This window comes from Notamacropus eugenii, chromosome 2, assembly GCF_028372415.1.
Source record: "Notamacropus eugenii isolate mMacEug1 chromosome 2, mMacEug1.pri_v2, whole genome shotgun sequence".
NCBI lineage: Eukaryota > Metazoa > Chordata > Mammalia > Diprotodontia > Macropodidae > Notamacropus > Notamacropus eugenii.
In genome coordinates, this window is record NC_092873.1 from 425024118 (window position 1) to 425044796 (window position 20679).

At 36.0% G+C, this 20679-nt stretch overlaps 1 protein-coding gene across 5 annotated transcripts in view; it reads right to left on the reverse strand.

Annotated features, from left to right (window-relative positions):
* RPS6KC1 (ribosomal protein S6 kinase C1) overlaps positions 1–20679 on the reverse strand; it is a 213768-nt gene that overhangs the window by 106862 nt on the left and 86227 nt on the right. For all 5 annotated transcript variants that reach the window (XM_072647859.1, XM_072647856.1, XM_072647860.1 and 2 more), the window contains one exon: positions 18938–19300. In XM_072647859.1, coding sequence (XP_072503960.1) covers positions 18938–19300 — 363 coding nt within the window. The remainder of the gene's footprint in view (positions 1–18937; positions 19301–20679) is intronic.

Genomic DNA, 20679 nt, shown 5'->3' on the forward strand with positions numbered 1-20679 from the left:
CCCAGAGGGAACTGAGCCAGAGAGGCGGCCCTGCCCCTGACCACCTGAACTTAATTCTCACACTGAATAGCAGCCCTGCCCCCGCCAAAAATCCTAAGGCGGGAAGCAGCATTTGAATCTCAGTTCCCAAACGCTGGCTGGGAGGACCAGGAGGCGAGGAGTGTGTGAGGAGAACATTCAGAGGTCAAGTCACGGGCTGGGGAGAATGCCCAGAAAAGGGAAAAGAGATAAAACTAGTGAAGGGTACTTTACCGGAGAAAAGACACTTCCTCCCCTCCTTTCTGATGGGGAGGAACAATGCTTGCCATCAGGCAAAGACACAGAAATCGAGGATTCTGTGTCCCAGCCCACCCAATGGGCTCGGGCCATGGAAGAGCTCAAGAGGAATTTTGAAAATCAAGTTAGAGAGGTGGAGGAAAGACTGGGAAGAGAAATGAGAGGAATGAGGGAGAAGCATGAAAAGCAGATCAGCTCCCTGCTAAAGGAGAACCAAAAAAATCTTGAAGAAATTGGCACCTTGAGAACTAGCCTAACTCAGTTGGCAAGGGAGGTGCAAGGGGCCAATGAGGAGAAGAATGCTTTCAAAAGCAGAATTAACCAAATGGAAAAGGAGATTCAAAAGCTCACTGAAGAAAACAGATCTTTCAAAACTGGATTGGTACAGATGGACGCTAAGGCCTTTATGAGAAAGACAGATATCACAGAACATAGCGTGCAGATTCGAAAAATGGAAGATAATGTGAAATATCTTATTGGAAAAAACAACTGACCTGGAAAATAGAATCAGGAGAGACAATGTAAAAATTCTGGGACTACCTGAAAACCATGATCAAAAGAAGAGCCTAGACATCATCTTCCATGAAATTATCAAGGAAAACTGCCCTGAGATTCTAGAACCAGAGGGCAAAATAAATATTCAAGGAATCCACAGAACACCGCATGAAAGAGATCCAAAAAGAGAAACTCCTAGGAGCATTGTGGCCAAATTACAGAATTCCAAGGTGAAAGAGAAAATATTGCAAGCAGCTAGAAAGAAACAATTCAAGTATTGTGGAAATACAATCAGGATAACACAAGATCTAGCACCCTCTACATTAAGGGATCGAAGGGAATGGAATAGGATATTCCAGAAGTCAAAGGAACTAGGACTAAAACCAAGAATCACCTACCCAGCAAAACTGAGTATAATACTTCAGGAGAAAAAATGGTCTTTCAATGAAATAGAGGATTTTCAAATTTTCCTGATGAAAAGACCAGAGCTAGAAAGAAAATTTGACTTTCTAACACAAGAATGAAGAGAACCATGAAAAGGTGAACAGCAAAGAGAAGTCATAAGGGACTTACTAAAGTTGAACTGTTTACATTCCTACATGGAAAGACAATATTTGTAACTCTTGAAACATTTCAGTATCTGGGTACTGGGTGGGAGTACACACACACACACATGCACACACGCACACATACATAGAGACAGAGTGCACAGAGTGAACTGAAGAGGATGGGATCATATCTTCAAAAAAAAATGAAATCAAGCAGTGAGAGAGAAATATTGGGAGGAGAAAGGGAGAAGTTATATGGGGCAAATTATCTCTCATAAAAGAGGCAAGCAAAAGACTTATTAGTGGTGGGATAAAGAGGGGAGGCAAGAGAAAAACATGAGGTCTACTCTCATCACATTCCACTAAAGGAAAGAATATAATGCACACTCATTTTGATAGGAAAACCTATCTCATAATACAGGAGAGTGGGGGACAGGGGCACAAGCAGGGTGGGGGGGAGGACGGAGGGGAGGGCATGGGGAGGAGAATGCAATCCGAGGTCGACACTCATGGGGAGGGAAAGGACCATAAGAAAATAGAAGTAATGGGGGACAGGATAGGATGGAGGGAAATATAGTTAGTCCTATACAACACAACTAGTATGGAAATCATTTGCAAAACTAAACAGATTTGGCCTATATTGAATTGCTTGTCTTCCAAGGGGAAGGGTTGGGGAGGGAGGGAGCTAAAGAAGATGGAACTCAAAGTGTTAGGACCAAATGTAATGTTCTTACCACTGGGTAACAAGAAATACAGGTTAAGGGGTCAAGAAAGCTATCTGGCCCTACAGGACAAAAGAGAAGACAGAGACATGCACAGGGAGAGAGGATAGAGGAGAGAGCAGATTGGTCACAGGGGCAATTAGAATGCTTGGGTTTGGGGGGGGGGGGAGGGGAGAAAAGGAGAGAAAATTTGTAACCCAAAATTCTGTGAAAATAAATGTTAAAAGTTAAATAAAAAATATATATATATAAAAATTAAAAAAAAACCATAAACTAGCAATGCTTTTCCCATTTAGATGTTTTGTTTGGTTTGGGGGAGGTTGGGGGGGAGGGGGGGTGTTGAGATCTTACAGATACTTACATTTTTTCTGATCAAGATCAAAGCTTATTCTTTGATCACTGGGATTAAATCAACCCTGTCATTTTAATGTTTAAAAACTATGCTGCTAAAGATATAAAAATGTGGTAATGCTGATGACGGAGACCTTCTAATAAAAACCCTTCGAGAATCCTCATCTATCTCTCTGCATTTGGTACAGAGCAGCTGTGCCTCACACAGATTCACATGAATGAAAATATTTAGGCGAGAAACCACCCACTTAGTTTATTTTCCATATGACTTTCCTGTAATTATTTTGTAAACTGTTCACACAACAATACATAAAAACATCTGCAAAAACAGGTAATTAATGTGTCAAGCCAAACTAATGCATTTTTTATGGTGTCCATGCTTCGTCAACTGTAATTATAACTCTTTTTAAGCAAATGATGATGTGTTTGTTGCAATGTGCAAGTGGTTATTTTAGATGCTCTGTTTACTGTTCATACAAACTGAATATAAAACTCCATAGCTACTTTACTGCACATCAAAGCTTTACCTAGAATTCTGCAGAAGGAGAACAAATGACTCACTTCTTTCCTTTATGCAATTTCCAATAAATATTTTCATCCCAAATGAAATTTGACCATTCAAAGAACATAAGGTAGTATAAGGACAGAGAAGTACCCTAAAAGAAGAAAGTTGAGATTTTTTTCTTTTAATTTTATTCTGCTTGGAAAATAGCACAGTGTACCAATAATTTCCTATCTGATAAGAATGCCTACATATCATTGATTAGAAGGCTGGGGGCTTTTTTGGTTTGTTTTTTTTTTGCAATGGTACAGTATTCATCCTCAGTCTCAGATAATTTTGTGAAATTCTACCTAAAAGAAGCAGTATTTTATATTCAGGTTAATAATTGACTTTAACAATATATAAAACCCTACTATACATAGGGTCTAATTACTGAGCAATTAATCCTTTGAGAATAGGGGAGGCTAAGAGAGGGAGATTATTTGTGATATGTGTGTATATGTGTATACACACACCCAGATAAACATACCTCAGACAGACGCACATATATATCACTGTAATAATCACACTATTGATAATAATCCATCTATAAGATATCCTTAAAGTATATGGAAATATAGCTTTTAATCTTTAAAAAAAAATTTTTCTGCACATCTGACAAAAACTAAGTTTTTTTTAATTTAAATATAAGGCATACTTTGTGTTTCCTCTATGATCTTCTTCCTCCAAAAAAGAAAAAATAAAGCCCATGGAACAAATTATACCTAGTTTAGCCAGAACCACGAAAGAAGGAATTATTCTGAGTAAACAAGCTCTTCTAAGGTGAAAGCAGGGCTTGTGGGTTGTGGAAGATCTCAGTTCAAATCCTACCCCTAGCACTTCCTAACAGTGTGATTGTAGACAAGTTGATGAACTTCTACAAACTTCAGTTTTCTCATCTACCTGTACTACTCAGCTCAAAGGGACAGGCCAAAATGAGAGCTAGTGTATGTAAAGTGTTTTGCAAACAATAAAGTCCTATGAAAATTTCAATTATTATTCCCACAGAAAATTCTGCTGAGATAATCCTTTTAAGTGCCAAAATTTTGTTTGTTTGTTTTTTGAGGAAAAAAATTTTTAAACAACAACAATAATAATAATAAGCATTTACACAAAGTTTTGAGGTCTACAAGGAGCTTCACAAATGTTACTTCATTTAATATAACAACTCTATGAGGAAGGTGCTATTATTCCCATTTTACAGATAAGGAAACTGAGGCTGAGAGAGGTGAAATGACTTGCCCACAATCTTACTGCTAGTAAGTATCTGAAGCAGCAAGATTCAAACTCTTCCTAACCACAAGTCTAGCACTCTGTCCACTGCACAAGCTAGCTGCCTCTGAAACCATTCTAAACATTGAAAGGTAACAGATGTCAAACCATTATCATTCAATAAATAATTTCAATAAAAAGAAATATTTTACATTATTTAAAAAAAACCACTCTACAATCTTGGTAGGAGGTAGGAGAGCTATTACCATCCCCATCTTATAGGCAAAGAAACTGAGATTAAGAGGGTAAGTGATATACCCAAGATCACAGAGCTAGTAAATATCTGAAGTAGGCTTCAAACTTGGGTTTTCCTAACTCCAACTCCAGTGCTCCATACCGCATACCAACTAACTGCCAACTAACAAATAAATAAATATTTGTAGATCAAACCAAAAATTAACAAATATCATGTGGCTAGAAGGCCACATATGACTCAGAAGACAGTGTACAGTTAGGAAGACACTCGGCAGCTGTGTAACCCTGAGCATGCCACTTAACAACTGATTGCCTCAGTTTCCTCATCTATAAAATGATTGTAATCAAAGCACCTGCTTCCTAGGGTTGTTGGGAAGATAAAATGAAATATTTATAAAACACTCAGCAAACCTTAAAGTACCCTAGAAAAGCTATTGTTTTGTTGCTGTTCTGTTATTATTATTATTATCTTACACTAATGATAAGAAGTTTGCTTGTATTTGTATTTCCAATGCCTAGCACATAGTAATCACTTAATAAATGCTTTATCTATCTTTAGATAAGATTAGACAGCTTCTAAAGGATTTAGAGCCAGAAGGCATCTTAACAAGTTATCTAATTCAACCTCTTCATTTAACAAATGAGAAAACTGAGGCCAACAAAATAAATGATGCTCAGGATTACCTATGCCATAAGTAGCGAAATAGCTGACAAAATAATAAATAGATTAGGAGTTATAAGACATGAATTTGAGTTCCAGATCTTCTACTAAGAAGGGGTTAGGGGGAGAGTTGAGTCACTAGTTCAAAATTTTTTTTCATTTTAAAATACTTCATTCTAGTGCTTTCAGATAGCAAATTTTAAGAAGTTACATTAGTAAAAGGGACATTAAAAAAGGAAGTAACTGAACTTATAGCAAATAAAAGCTTCAGTCTCAGAGGTGAAAAGCTAAAGAAGGTAGGGGCCATGGAAAGATATTTTATGTACAGTATATTTTTGTAATTTAAAATATTTCTTTCTCTTTGAAAAGTAAGCTACCATCATATTCAAGGTAATTTCCTAAATAAGAATGTCACTCTATTTCTAACTAGTTGGGGAAAAAAATGTGGAAGGTAATTTGAATGATACAGAGAATCACAGTTCTTACTAAGTGATGAAAAAACTTTAGACAAAGTTGGGGAGACAGGACAGCGGTAGTGCCCAACCACCGCCCCAGTAAATTAAATCTTAAGAGATAATTTAGTCCATTTCTTAGTCCAAAGCCTCAATTATTTACCTTCAAATAATTCATTATAGTAGCCTTTCAAGTATCCACTCATCTGTTTCTTACTAGGGAGAAAAAAATTTAAATGCCAATTATTTCCTTTATTATATATGTGCAGTACTTTATGAGAAGAAAGTGCTAAGTAAATTTTGGCTAAGTAAATTTAATGCTTAAAATGTTAGCTTTATAAATTTTCATTTCTGAAATATATTTCAATACATCAAGGATCCATGATTTCACTAGCTTAGGTATTCCCTAAGCTGATGCAGAATACAAAACCTATGATCCTATTATCCATTCTCCTGGTAGATGGTTCTCATGAGATGCTGTTACTGAGAAAGTAAATCTCCCCGTGGTCAACACTCTACTGATGACCTCTCTGAACTAAGCTAAGATGGTCCTCAAATAAGAGAGATCAAGTCTATTGCTGAACCCATACTGAAAATTACTCCAGTTAGTAAGACTTCTCAGAGTTTGTACTACACTAGAATAGACTTTGAGAACTGAGGGTCACCTCTATATCAGGATGAAGAAGAATCCAAGTGTAAACTACTTTCTCTTTTCTATATGAACACTTCAGATGCTAAAAGTGGCTTATTAAAAGGATATTTGTGTAAGAAAAAAATCATAAAATCCACTTATGGATAAATGGTCTCTGAGATAAAGTGGAAGAGACACAGACTGTTGTGCAGAATAGGAAGACACAGCGTGCCTAGGTTGGACATACTTAGGGGATCTATTTGAAGACAGAGCAACAAGCGAGGTAACTGTGGCTACAGGGCATTAGAGTCCATCAGCTAATTTGCATGTACATTTTTAAAGGATTTTGAAATTTTTAAATGACACAATAATAGGGCTGTTTGTTATTATGGGAAGATTATATAAGGAAGTTATTATGTAAGGATTATATAAGGATCACATCTGACAGAAAAATGAATGGAGCTTTCACCTCGGAAGGTAAAAATGAGTCACTGACCCAAAGGAGGCCTTAGGAACAGTAAAGAAGCCCGAGGAGTTTTATGAAGAGACAAAGAGGAGAGTAATCTGAAGAGCTGGAGTCAAAGGAAGCCAAGGAAAGAAGATCCAGAAGGCTTCAAACTAAAACTGCAGATTCTCTGTCTGCTGTCCTGGGAGCTTCCTGATTAGAAGAGGCATCATTTTCCTAGTCAGCTGGGAAAAGACTGGAACAACAGCAGGAAGCCCATTGGCTAAGAGCTAAATCCTGCTCCTTCACAAAGGATAGTGAGTTTGTTCCTCTTGGGCACCATATGATGTCTGAGAGAGGGAAAACTTCTTCGAGATCTCCTTCTCTTTTCCTCTCTGGTTTGTAATTATACAACTGAAGAAGAAACAGAGGTTTTGAACATGTTTTGCTGTAAGAAGATGCTTGAAGTTGATGGGCAAAACAGAATCCTTGCTAATTTGCAGATCTGAGAAATTTGGCAGTTTTCTGACTTAAGGGAACTGCTTTTCACTGAAAGAGCATAACACCTTTTTCAATACCCTACTGAGGGTGGCTGTGAGCAAAAAGAACTTGTCACTGTTTCCTTGGCTCCAGAGAAGGAGAGAAGCTTTGCCTAGCAGGAGGGCAGTGAGGACCAGAAATGGAAAAGCTACCAGAAGTAATTACACATAACACATATTGTTCCTAAAGGACAAAGGGCATCAAGGCCTGTTATCAGAGTTATTAAATACATGACACACAGATTTTGCCACTCATGTGTCTCCCTATTAGCTTTCCTTAAGTCAATTCAAGTCAATTTATTGAGTAGAGTGAGTCATATGGTCAGCTGCTTGCTTTAGGAAGAATACTTTGATAGCTCAGAGTAGGGAAAGACTTGACACAGGAAGACCAACCAGCTGGTTGCAGTTAGTTTAGACATCAGGTCCTACATCAGCATAGTGGCCATGGCAGAGGAGAGAATGAGAGAATATAAGAGATTTGTGAAAGCAGAAGCAAAAGGACTTGGCCACCGTTTCTATAAGGAGAGTGAAAGAGTGCAAGAAGTCAGTCTAGGATGATGCCTGGGGTGACAGGTACAGGTAGTACCTGTAAGAGTAATAAGGTAGTTAGGAAGAGGGGAGGGTTTAGGAGGGAAAGATCATGTAAGATATCTACAGAACATCTACTCTGAGATATCCAAAAGGCAGCTGGAGATGCAAGACTAAGATCAGGAGAGATCTGGGAATCATCAGCATAGAGATGATCACTGAATCCATGAGAGCTGATGAGAAAGAAAAAGGGAAACAATACAAAGAGAACAGAAGAGAAGAGGGCCTTGAGAGATATCTGTGGTGAGGGGGTATGACTTGCATGAAGATTCAGCAAAAGAGACTGAAAAGAAAGAGTCTTATAGGCAGGAGAACTAAGAGAGAAGGGGGTTATCAACAGTATCAAAGCCTGCCAAGGAGCAAAAAAAAAAGGATGAGAACTGAGAAAAGGCCATAATATTTGGCAATTAAGAGATTAATGGTAATTTTTGAAAGATTGGTTTCAGTTGAAATGATGAGGGCAGGAGCCAGACTGCAGAGTTAAAAAGAGAGTCATAAGAAGTAAACAGAAGCAACAATTATAGACAGCCTTCTCAAGGAGTTTAGTTATGAAAGGATGGAAAGACTCTATGAGATAGCTAGCTGACATGCAGAATTGAGGGGTTTCTGAGAATGGGGAGATATCGATTTTTTTAGGCAGTACGGAAACAGACAGCAGACAGGGAAAGACTGAAAACAAGTGAGAGAATGGGGAAAAGGAGGGGTCAGAATTGAATGGAATATAAGAATGGGATATATACACATATATATGGAGATATACATGGATATAATGGGATATAAGAAAGTGTGTCCACTCTCCCCTATGGACACCATGAACTTTGAGCGTTGGTAGGGAGAATAGGACCCAGGATCCTATTCTCTGTGATGTTTAACTATTCCTGCTTTTATCTTCTACTAAGTAACTAGTGCTTCATTATTCCTGATTTTGCCTTCCGATGAGTAATGTTATACTACTAGTACTGTTGCTTCATCTTTTGGAAAATTAACAGGGTTGTGATTACTGATTTTGTATAAACGAGAAGCACACTGGTTGGAGCTCAAAAGTTATAGTAGCAAATAGCAGGATTTTATCCAGCCTACGCTAAGGTTATCCTTCATATTTTAAGAAAGAGTTGTGAGTTGCAGCAGCCTGGTGGTAGCTACTCTTTGAGAATATCATAGCTGCCAGTAGGAGAGCAGGTTGAATAAGCCAACCTAGGAGTGAAAATGAGGGGTATCATGTCACAGCCCGGGTTACAAAAGTACAATTTTGTTAAGTGATTCTAAAGCACAGCAATTGGAGATTTCTATTCCATAATCTGCTTCTACTCTTCATGTTTTCTAGCATTCTAAAATTCCTAGATAAATTTCATTATCTAGACTCCCTAATAATGCCAATATTTTAGTAACTGTCACATAAAGAGGTTAAAAAATATGCTAAAGTATTTGGGTGCTTTGAGTGCTTCTAATTTAATTCAAAGAGTCTGGGCTGTATGCAGAGGCACCTTAAAAGGAGTTCAGTTCTCAACCCTTTTTGATGATTCAACAGGTCCATAGGAGGCATAGTTAATTCAACACAACAAGCACTTATTAAGTACCTACTATGTGCAAGGTACTGTGGACCATGTGCTTTTTTAGCATATTGGGACAGGACTTAAAGAACATGATTGAGATACCACTTAGGTCAGGATACATATAACTGGGGATGTGACAAAATGTTGCAAATTGCTTTGTAGATTGTGTTACTAATGACTTCTATTCCTCAAGTGAATGCTAAAATTGACCCACTGAAAAAAAACCTTCAAGATTCTCAAAGAAAGGGAAGGTGCCAATGTTTAGTGATGCTATGTAACACATGTAACTGGAGGCTATGAGAAAATTAAGAACTCAGAAGATATGCAACATTCATGAAAAAAGTAAAAAAGCCACATCTGGGGCTAAGGCAGTAAAACTACCAGATGTTTTCAACAAGATATTTACTGCATAATTTGCATCATATTAACATACTATAGAGTTCCTAAACAGAATATTCTTAAAAGGCGAGACAGCCATCAAACCTTTTTCTTTCTGTTTAAAAAAAATAGTCAGGAGAAGCCATTTAAGAAAAAACAGAAAGAAGCTCAAAAATGGTATATGGTATATGGTATATGCCTCTGTAAATAAGAGTTAAATAGACACATCAATATGTCTATCTATTCTATGTGTTCTTTCCCAACAGTCATTTGCCACATTTCTTTATTGCCAAATATATCCCTATGATCCATGATCCTCACCCACAAGTCTATCAAACAATTGCTTCCTACAGCACACAAATGAAAAGGCAGGAAAAAAACAAGGGATAGATTTCAACACAAAGTCCGAGTTACTCAAAAACTTTGCCTGGATTAACTGGAGAGTTACCTCACTTCCATGAAGGAGACCTGAGCACTTAGAAATGGGCATTCTAATCTAATATGTTAACCTCAGACTAAGATGGGAGCAGATTATTAGTTTCAAACTGAGTCAATGTTTCCACTACCAGGCCGTGCTTTGTTCTTTCCTGGGTATAAGTAAAAGGCATGGCTGCTATTGTCTGACTGCATCTAGCCCCCAGCTGTGCAGATGGTATGGTACCAGCTAGGGAAGAAAGACATGGGCAATCTTCATCAGATCTACTAACAACTCAGATGGGCCTCTTTAAGACAAGTACTACCTTCACTCAAAACATGGGGCAAAAGCAATGAAATGAGGAAGTGTGCCAACTAGCTACAGCTCCAATATAATCTACTACTACTTTTCTCAGGAAGAAAGGATGTTTTTCTATGGTCAATCAATAAGACATAAAATACCATAAATTTTCTTTATCATACAAGGTAAGCCAAGATAACCAAAGTCATAAGAGATAACATTGTAGCAAGAGATAAAATTTAAATGCTATAGTGTACTTCTTGAAATAGGGATGCTGTAATAACAATTCTGCTGCACTAGGATCACCTTTCCCCCAAGGAAATATCTCTTCTGTTCATGAATGTCAAATCAAGCTCACAAGCTTGAGCCCCCAATTTGCCCACAAATGAAGGGATAATGTCCATCTGCCTGTTAGTTGTTGACTGGTGTACTGTTTCATGGAATCAATGGGCCAGAAGCATTGTACTGACCTCAGAATGCCTGAGGCACAAACAAAAGGGAGAAGGACAGCCAGATTCACAAGCAGACAAGTTAAAATTGAGGTCACTTTACATTATTATTTTAAACAATAAAAATCCTAGATCCTGTGGTTCCTAAAGATTTCTATGAGTAAGAAAAAGTTGACTATCCTACCCAACACATAACAAAGAACTAACTGAAGGCCATTGGTTAATCACTATGAGTTGAGACGGTTTAGAGAAAATCAACTATATAGAATATCCCAAAAGTCTTAGTGAAGTTTTAAGCTATTTTAGCTTCAATCAGCTTTACTAAGAAATGGCAACTCGTTTAAAGTAGCATAACTCAAAAACACTTGGTGGCAAAAAGAATCAATTCACAAAGTTAATTCAACAAAGTTACCAACATGGGGTCTGTTCTAGTTGCTTGCTTAGAAATTATAGTCTTTGCTTCACATTTAAGAACAGAAACTTTTATTTTCTGGTGCCACCAAGTGGTAATATTATGTATTGCTCTATGACAATAGAAAATTGTATCTAATAAATGTCACCTCAAGTACTGGTTTGTTTAATCACATGTCATTTAAAATGCAGGTTGATTTTGGAAAAGTTAAACATCTTGGAGTAAGGAGAATCTTCATCTCGGAGCAGGCTGCTGGCTATAATTAATAGAAATAAGACAGAGATAGCCGTGAGGAAAAGCTGCCACACAAGTCACTATGCGAATAATATTAAGTATTTTAAGAAAACACTGCTCTACTAACAAGTCAACGTTCCCAAAAGTCTGTGTAAACCCATTCAGAAAGGACTCATTTAATAAATATTTATTAAATCCCTCCTAAGCACAAAACACTATTTCAAGTGTCATAAGGTTTACATAAGATGCAAAAATTCCATCCCTAAGCTTACACCTAGGAGACACATAAGACAGACAAAATAATATACAGTAAGTACACATGAGATATGCAAAGTGTCCTGTGAGGTCTAAGTAGGAAAGGGGCATTAAAAAAGTTCACTCTTCAAATCTAAATTAAGTGAACAATCAAAATGTACTTTGATTAGATTTTATGCTATGCTAAATAAACTGTCCATATGAACTATATTTATTCCACAAAATACGTGCAACTTTTCACCAAATTTGGTAGCATGGAACAAGCTACAGGTTCTCAAGGCTATGGCACAGGAGCAAAAAAAAAAAAAAGGAAGGTTCTTCCCAAGGGGGAAAGGTTTCAGGAATGGGACTGGTCAGGGAGTCATCACTACAAACCTGGCCACCTGTTTTTTTGGCCATAGAAACCTATAAAAACCATCTAATAAGCTGCAGAAGAACTTTACTATGTGCCTGTGGAGAAAGCACTCATAACCAAGGAAAACTTTGATAATTCTTCAACTACTGAAAATGAAAAATGTAGTAAATGCTATGAGTAATTAAAATGATAAACTGATTATGGAACAAAGTTATACATTTGTCCTATGCACAACTCTAGTGTACCTATACAAGAGATTTCCAGATTGTAAGGTCTGTCACCAATGATAATGGATAGCTAAGTAATAGCCAAAATTACTGGTATTTTTAAGTACAATTCTTGCACAAATACAATCACTTTTTCAATACAAACCAAGCTAATATTAATGTTCTCAATAGTAAGAATAAATTTGGCTTCAATTAATACTGAATATAGCATGTTAAATATAATATATACATATAAGGCCAAATTGTGTGCATGTTGAATATGAATACAGGTACAATATGCTGTCAAGGACTCATAACATAGATGAGTTGCATGTTATACAGTTCCTTGTTATATCTGAATTCAAAGTTAAAAAATCTTTCTGAGGAAGTTAAAAGCATAGTATCTGTTCTATTTCTCAACATCATCAATTCTGGTAAGTTTAATGTAACAAACTGGTTTCCAAAAACAAAAATTTTTCCAAGACTGAAATATTTCAAAAAGTAATCCAAAAAAAAAGGAATTTAATTTTCAACAATTAAATTTTTTCTCTACTTTTCTTGCCTGTGTTTTTTCTAGTAAATTATTATTGTCAAGTGATAAAAACACAACCAGTTTGAAGAGAAAATACATCGAAATATCTAAAACCAGTTCAAGACAAGATACTAGAGATAGTTCAAACAGTGGAAATACAGAAACACAAAAGAAAAACTAAATCCAGAAAATATAGCTCACTGCATTGATCACTGGAATTCCCAAGAGCTGTTACTGAAGGAGTAAGAGAGACCGTTGTGCTTGCTTTGTACAATTGCCTTTGCTGCTTTAAGCATTAAAAAAAAAAAAGGAAAAATCTTGAAAAAGTGAATGTAAACTACTTTGACAAGACGAGAATATCTCCAGAAAAAAAATCAGTTTTTTAAGAAAGCAATTTTTGTTCAAAAACTATGTCTTTGACATCAAAAGAATTGCTTACATCATATAAAGTTATGTATGAAGTTGAAACAATGCTTTAAGTCATGTGCAAAACAGTTTCAAATGATTCTACCCACATATAACAGTAGGAAGAATAAAATGTCCATCAGGTTGAAGATCCTGAGTATATTAATTTATAAAGTAAAATCTATTCCATTTGCAAATGGATGCAGCAACAAATATAATTAATGAGGCTCATTTGATTACAGATGAGTGACATACTGTAGAAATATAAGGAAATATTTATTACTTACAGATAGAAATGCTGTTTTAAAGAGAAACTTCCAATATAATACGTGGATTCTTTAATGAAAATGACAGTGTGGAAGAACTGCACTGGATTCTATAGCGATAGAGCTAAATAAATGGAAAGGTGAAGAAGGGGTCTATAAGCACTAAAAAAAAAAAAATATGTCCCTTTCTGCAATTTGGATACAATACATACTTCACAGATGATCACTTATACAGAAAAATATGAGTGAGAATTTATTTACATCTTTTCAAACTGTTACAAGAATAATCAATTTAACAACCACCAAAAAAACTCCATTAAAAAGAGGGCTCTTTGCAAAACTGAGATGATATAACAGAGCAAAGAGCACTTCTATATTACTATAAAATACATGGGCTTTCTTATGCTAAAGTACTTCTTAAGATGCCTGAATCTGAGCTAAAAATTTCTTAATAATATTTTTAAATGAAAAAAATTTTTATAACAAAAATTCCCTCCTGAATATGTGTATTTGGTAATGATTTAAAAAAAAAAATGAGTGCATCAAAACAACGTCCTTAAATTCATACTCTGATCTAGAAAAGATAAAGTGACTACAAACCGACATCATTATCTTTCCCACCAGATCCACATTTCTTCTGAACTTCTCTATTTCATAATGGGTGCTACAACCCTTCCAGTCACCCAGAATCACAAACTCAGGGTCATTCACATCTCCTCACTCACTCCATATATCCACTCAACTGACAAACATTGTCATTTCTACCTCGACAACATAGGTTACATTTGATATCCTCTTTCTTCTCATAACCTAGTTCAGGATCTCATCACCTATCACCAGGACTATTAGAATAGCCTTCTAATTGGTTTCCCTGAATTTACTGATTTCCCTAAAATATAAATATGTTAGCATCACTCCTCTAACCAACAAAATGCAATGGCTCTGTATTATCTCTAGTATAAAATATATGCTCCTCCATTTAGCATTAAAACCATTCACAACCTGGTCCCAATCCATTAGAATATGAAATCCCCAAGAGCAGGAACCATGTTTTTGTCCTTGTTTGTATCCACAGAGCTTAATACAGTGTCTTGTACATAGCAGGTGCTTGATAAATGCTTGTTGATTTGCCTTAATACTTGTTAAATAACTGATCCTCTACCTTTTTAACCCTATTACACATACATTACTACACTCCACATCAACTATAATCCTGCTAAACTAACCTTCTGATTGCTCCTCACACGTAACACTCTGTATTGAACAGGAAATTTTTGTAAAGGAACAGGAAGTTCAGAATCCCTAGTTTCCTTCAAGGATTAGTTCAATAACTCACCTAAAAAAAAAAAAAAAAAACAACTTTCCTAAACCTCCCAAATGATGGTGTACCTCTCCCTATCATCTTGTGATATGAAAATATTTTGTATATATGTACATGTTTTCCCCCAGAAAAACTGTCAAATCCTTTCTCTTCCTCTTCAATGATACCTTTTTGAAGGCTCAGGTAAAATCTCTTCTTTTACAGGTGTTTCACAGATAACACACAGGAGGCACTGGATGTCTCAGACTCCAGCCTCTAATAGGTTCACCCTGATCTGGTCAGACAGGCAAACAGCTTTGGAGGGGTTAATAATCAGCTTTTATTCTAGTCTAGTCTTCTCAAATGGTTGCTGAAAGAACCAGTTCCTACACCATTCCCTAATCACCCTTTTCACAGGGGCCAGCAAGAAGGGAGAGCAACTATCCCTATGTCTCAATGAGGTCAATCAACACAGGAACACCTGTGTACTCCCCTATATCTCCTAAAGCCCCAATGGGGGCCAGTTGAGGCACATACAGATTCCCCTACGGGTTCCCTGTGTTTTTTCCCCATGGTTTTTCCCCAGTCACTGACCAATGACCACCTACTTTATAGGGCAATCAGACAAAGATGGCATCTTGTCAACATTAAGCTCACAAGTTAACTTTAGCAATATCGTTATTCTGTGCAAGTATAGTAAATATTATGTTATGTCACCCCTTATCTCACAGCGCAGCCTCAATGGGACCACCTGTCATTATGGTTTTAAGAACTACTATCTAGAATCCTTGGAACTATTCTGGGAATTATTATCAAACACCTGGAAAGCAGATCCATGGCCAAGGATCCTAAGAAACTAAACTCTAAAAGGATAACAAAATTCTCCTTACATACAACAGGAATCCTTTTCCAACCTCTCTTAATGCCAGTATTCCCTATCTATCATGTGTGTGCGTGTGTACAACGTGTTTCATATATACTTGTTTGCTTGTTATCTCCTCCACTAGAGCAAAAGCTCTTTGGAGGGCAGCAACTGTTTTTATTCCTTTTTGTACTTGCAGCACAGTGTCTAGCACAAAACAGGCACTTTAGAGAGTTTGCTGATTCATTTAAAAATTAAACCTTATTTTGTGAATATAAAAAAAAAGAAAACCTGAAAAAAAAGTGTCAATAAACTAATGATCAAAAAAAAAAAGTGTATTGATTGATGAAAGGCAAGAGTCTGGTCAATTTATTTCTTTTTACTTCAGCTCTTAGCACAATGCCTGGCACACAGTAGGTACTTACTAAATACTTGTTGATTATTTCTTAACCACTTTAGAATAGGATCATCACTAAGTACACAAAATTACCATACTGTAATGTGACATTCTCAATACACCCTTACATATTTATGACCTGTACACTTAGAAGCCTCAGATTGCTGAGCTTTTTAAATTTGTCTCTGTTTTCACAGGTTTCCTATATCTTCCCTCAGTGTTACACTAACAGATGCCACTTCTCACTGCTGCTAGTAGGCCTCCATAGAGCAGCTCCTCTCCACTTACTTCCAATTTATTGTGCATCTGGAAACAAGATAAGAAAGTCTATTCTTTTTTTCAATAAAATAAGAATTACAAGGAAGTGCCTGAACTACATAGTTCATGTAGTTTATGGCATCATTTTTAGCTGCTCAGAAACTTTTTATATTTATTATCAGATTCTTGACTATATTTTAGATATGGCAAAAAAGATGGCAAAAAAAAATTCTTAGATAGCTGAGTTATCATTGTATTTGGGCTTATACCTGTCCTAAATATCCAAATGGTATATTGGACTATATTAACTAAACTCATATACGATGAAAAAAATTTAGATGTTTTAATAACATTTTATTGTCAATCAAGAAAATTTTGACTACTAACATCAGATTTTTGAGAACATAATAACTGACTTGTCTCATTAGATATTATTTATTTCAATTATTTTATATTACTTTTAATAGTGTCAAACACAAGGTTAGCAAAAAATGAGTACTCATATAGTTTTCATTTTTAATAATTATATTTTTATATATTATATATATTTATTTATATATATTTATATTATGCATGTATTTATATTATAAACTAATTGTAATTAGTTTATAATAACTTATATATGGAAGTTCTAATAAAATCACAAGTATGGATAAAAACCAAAAACTTTTCATTTAATATCAAGTTTAATAAACTATATATTATAAAACAAAATAGCATATTGAAATCAAAGAAGTTTTAATTTTTGTTAAATTATAGTTTAGTAGTTAATCAAACATGATTAGTCTGCTACTTTTCAAAGAATGAAACTGTTTATGTGTTGTTGGGACTGGAAGCTCAATTCCGTGTGGACGGTCTCGGGCGGGTAAAAGTGGGACTTCTAAATCTTAGAGTCTTACGAGGCCCTCCATGAACAGCGGGGGTTCGAGAAGGTCAGACCGAGCTAGCTCGGCTAGCTCGGGTATTTCCGCCTCTCCCCCAGAGATACCTGATGGGTGGAGTCTCCCTGCCCTCGAGGTCGTCCCGGATTGGAGCACACCTAGTTACCTAACAGCATGGTATTGAGATGCAAACTGTGTGGCTGAAGATTAAGTAGGATTGAGGAAGCCTAAAAGCTCTCTTAGCACGTGTGGAGCCAAAGAGAAAAGTAGGGCTCCGCTTCTTTTCTTTCCTCTCTCCCCTCCCCCTCTCTCCCCGCTTGTACTTCTACTTCCATTCCCTTAAGCTTAGCCTTCTTAGGAAATCTCCCCCTCTTCGTCCTAAGAAAGAAGACCCCCTGCACTTGTAACCCAGACCCTGTAATAAAGCTCAACCCCTGTTCGACTCTGGAACGTCCTTTCTCTCATATGTGCATCCGGCGTGGCCAGCCGAAGACCTCGGAGGTGAGGTAAGAAAGACTCGGGTAGCTCACATTTATAGACCACTTTATAACTTAACATAATAGCATTTATATAACACTTTAAGGTTTGCAAAGAACTTTATATATTTTATCTCATTTCATTTAAATATTTTAAAAACTATCAAATGAAAGTTGAAGACAAAAGAGAAACAGACACTGAACAAAACAGATAGTAAAGAAACTCAAAGTCAATGAACTGGGTCATGATACAGTAAAGAAGAAAGATACTAATTTTTTCTCCTATTTTTCTGTCATCTCTTTCAAAGATGAAATTTTTTTTCTTAAATAAAACCTGAAACAAGGAAAATGATTCTCACCAAAAGGATTATCTTTCATAAAGGCAAAAAAAAAGGGGCAAATTAATCACAGGACTATTCCCAGTCAAAAGATTCCTAACACATTTAAAATGAAGTATCAAAAACATACAAGACAACATGAAAGTAAGAATACTATTAAAAAGATCAATGGAAAGATAAACTTTTCTTTCTCTGGGACATCTAGTTTGAAATGTCCAATACAAAACTGGTAATATGGAACTGAAGTTTACGGTGGGGAGCGGGGTGGGGAGGGGAGTACAAATGGATTATAGATATCGATGTAGACATGGATATAGAAGTAGATATACAGATATAGCATGTGTGTGCAGAAGCTGATGAGGTTACCAAGAAAGAGAAAAGAAAAGGGTCTAGCACAGAACCATGGGTAAATATCCACAGTTGTGGAGCAAAAATTAATGAGACAGAACAGAGATGGACCAGGAGTGCCAAATTCCAATTTTTACATAAGCCTGGGGGCAAGGGAAGGGTTGGGACAAGATCACTCCTGAATCTTTATGATTTTTGCTCAGAAGAAATACCTATGGAAAGACATTGGCCAAGCTGGGAGAAATACTAACATTCCAAAGAGAGAATTCTGGTTAAGGAAGGCTGACCTATGCTAACTACACCTATCAAAATTAGGAACAAATGCCAATGAATATGGAAATGTATAACTTCAAAGGCTGTTTTATATATAGCATGGAACTCAAAATAAAAAGTATATGTCTGGCATATAAAGCATCATTTTTAAGTTTTAACATCCTATATATGTAGAAAAAAATGATACATGGAGATCACTTACATATAAAGATTATGTGTGTATATCTATGTATACATATTTTTAAGTAATGTATATTTATATATAGATATAGATATTTAAATACATAGAGAGACACATACAAAATGCACCAATTAGATGAAACCATACCTTGAACACCTTCCAAGAGTAGATCAACTCCTCTCTTATAAAAACTAGATGCAGCTTCATAGTCTTCCTCTTCCTCTTTCTTTAAAGCCTGCTTTATTAATTCACCTGCTTTCTCCAAATAATCTTTTTTGCCAAGTTTGGATTTTAGGCTTCCAACAAAGAGACCACGACTTTCCCGCTCTTCCTCTGTTTTGCTTCTTTCTTTATCAGAAGCAACAGAAGCTAGTGCTGAAGGTTCTGGAGAAAGACTGAGACCAAAAGTTCTACTGGGAGAATTTTGATTGGATGCCATTCCATCATCTAATTCAGCAAGGGAGTCTACATCAACAGTCAGAGAGAGCAGATCGCTGTCACTGGAGAAACCTAGGGACATGAACAAGAAGGGCAGGGAAATATGAATGCCAAGTATCAGCCACAATTACAGAACTCTTCCTGCCTGGCTATTTCCATATGCTATCTCATATCAGTTAGAGGATTTGTCATTTTGTTTACCAAAGCCCACCACTAGAAATTAGTTCTAAGGCTTCATAAGTTACTACCTATAATTGGCACTCCCTCTTTGTATTGTTGTGGCCAGTCATTGAACTTGCTTTGATATCAAACTGAAGACAATTTTAGCAGTAAAATCTATTTTACCCTGAAGTCCTTAAGATCCTATTTAAAAAGGAGAATTATAATTCATTATGTTGGGCTACAATAAATAATGCCAGTACTCAATAAATATATGAAATATTCACCTCACAGGTATGTTTTTATATAACCTTACACATTCCATCTTTGCTGAGGAAATATGATCCAGTGAACTAATTAAAGGATTGAAAATTGGGAGCTTTAATTCTTTGCCTGTCTCTCCACAACTTTGTTATTAAAAACACAAGAAATGCTGCCTGAATATTAAAATATTAAAACCATTTCTCACAAGTGCATAACTGGCTTTGTAGTTTGGAAGGTTTTGTCTCAAATTATAATTCTCGTTTCAACAGTCATATTTTAGAGAGGTTCAGTTTAGTCATCTATATCAGAAATTAAGCAATAGGAGGAGAGAAATTAAGCATAGGACCTCCCTCCTTTCTATAAAAAATCAGGGGGACCACAGGTATGGAGCACTGCATATACTGTCAGACTTTATTAGTGTGTTAGATTTTTTTGCCCTCTTTTTATTCTTTGGGGCAAGGAATGGTTCACTCGATAGAGATATATTTGGAAATAGAGGTGATGAGAAAAAAATATATAAGTAAAAATTGTTTCCAAAAGAAAAAACTGTCAGGACATATAGTCTATATAAATATTGAATTTTGTCAAGTTTCTCTTATGAAAATAGAGGTCCAATGACTCCAGAAATCAACAAACCAAACAAATCCAGATTACTTTCGCTAAGATAAATATGCTAAAATACAATTAATTTTTATTTAGAAATAGGAAATGTGGTGAACAAAATAGGGTGAGCATCTACCAATATTAAGGCAAATCTGGGCTGTGGGTATAAAGCACTAGGATAATAAAAGTGATTGTATTTTATATCTGGCATTCAAAAATAAAAATTAAATTGGAAGCTTATTTAGAATCATAAATTTAGTATCAATACCTTTATGCATGGATAAAATAATCTTGCTATAGACAACAATCCAAGCTATTGCTTGAGGTCAGGGAAAGAGGAATACATTGGCAGCTAAGTGATGTAAAACTAAAAATATAAATTAAAATTTTTTTTTATAAAAGACTTCCAAGACCTGTTTTTAAAA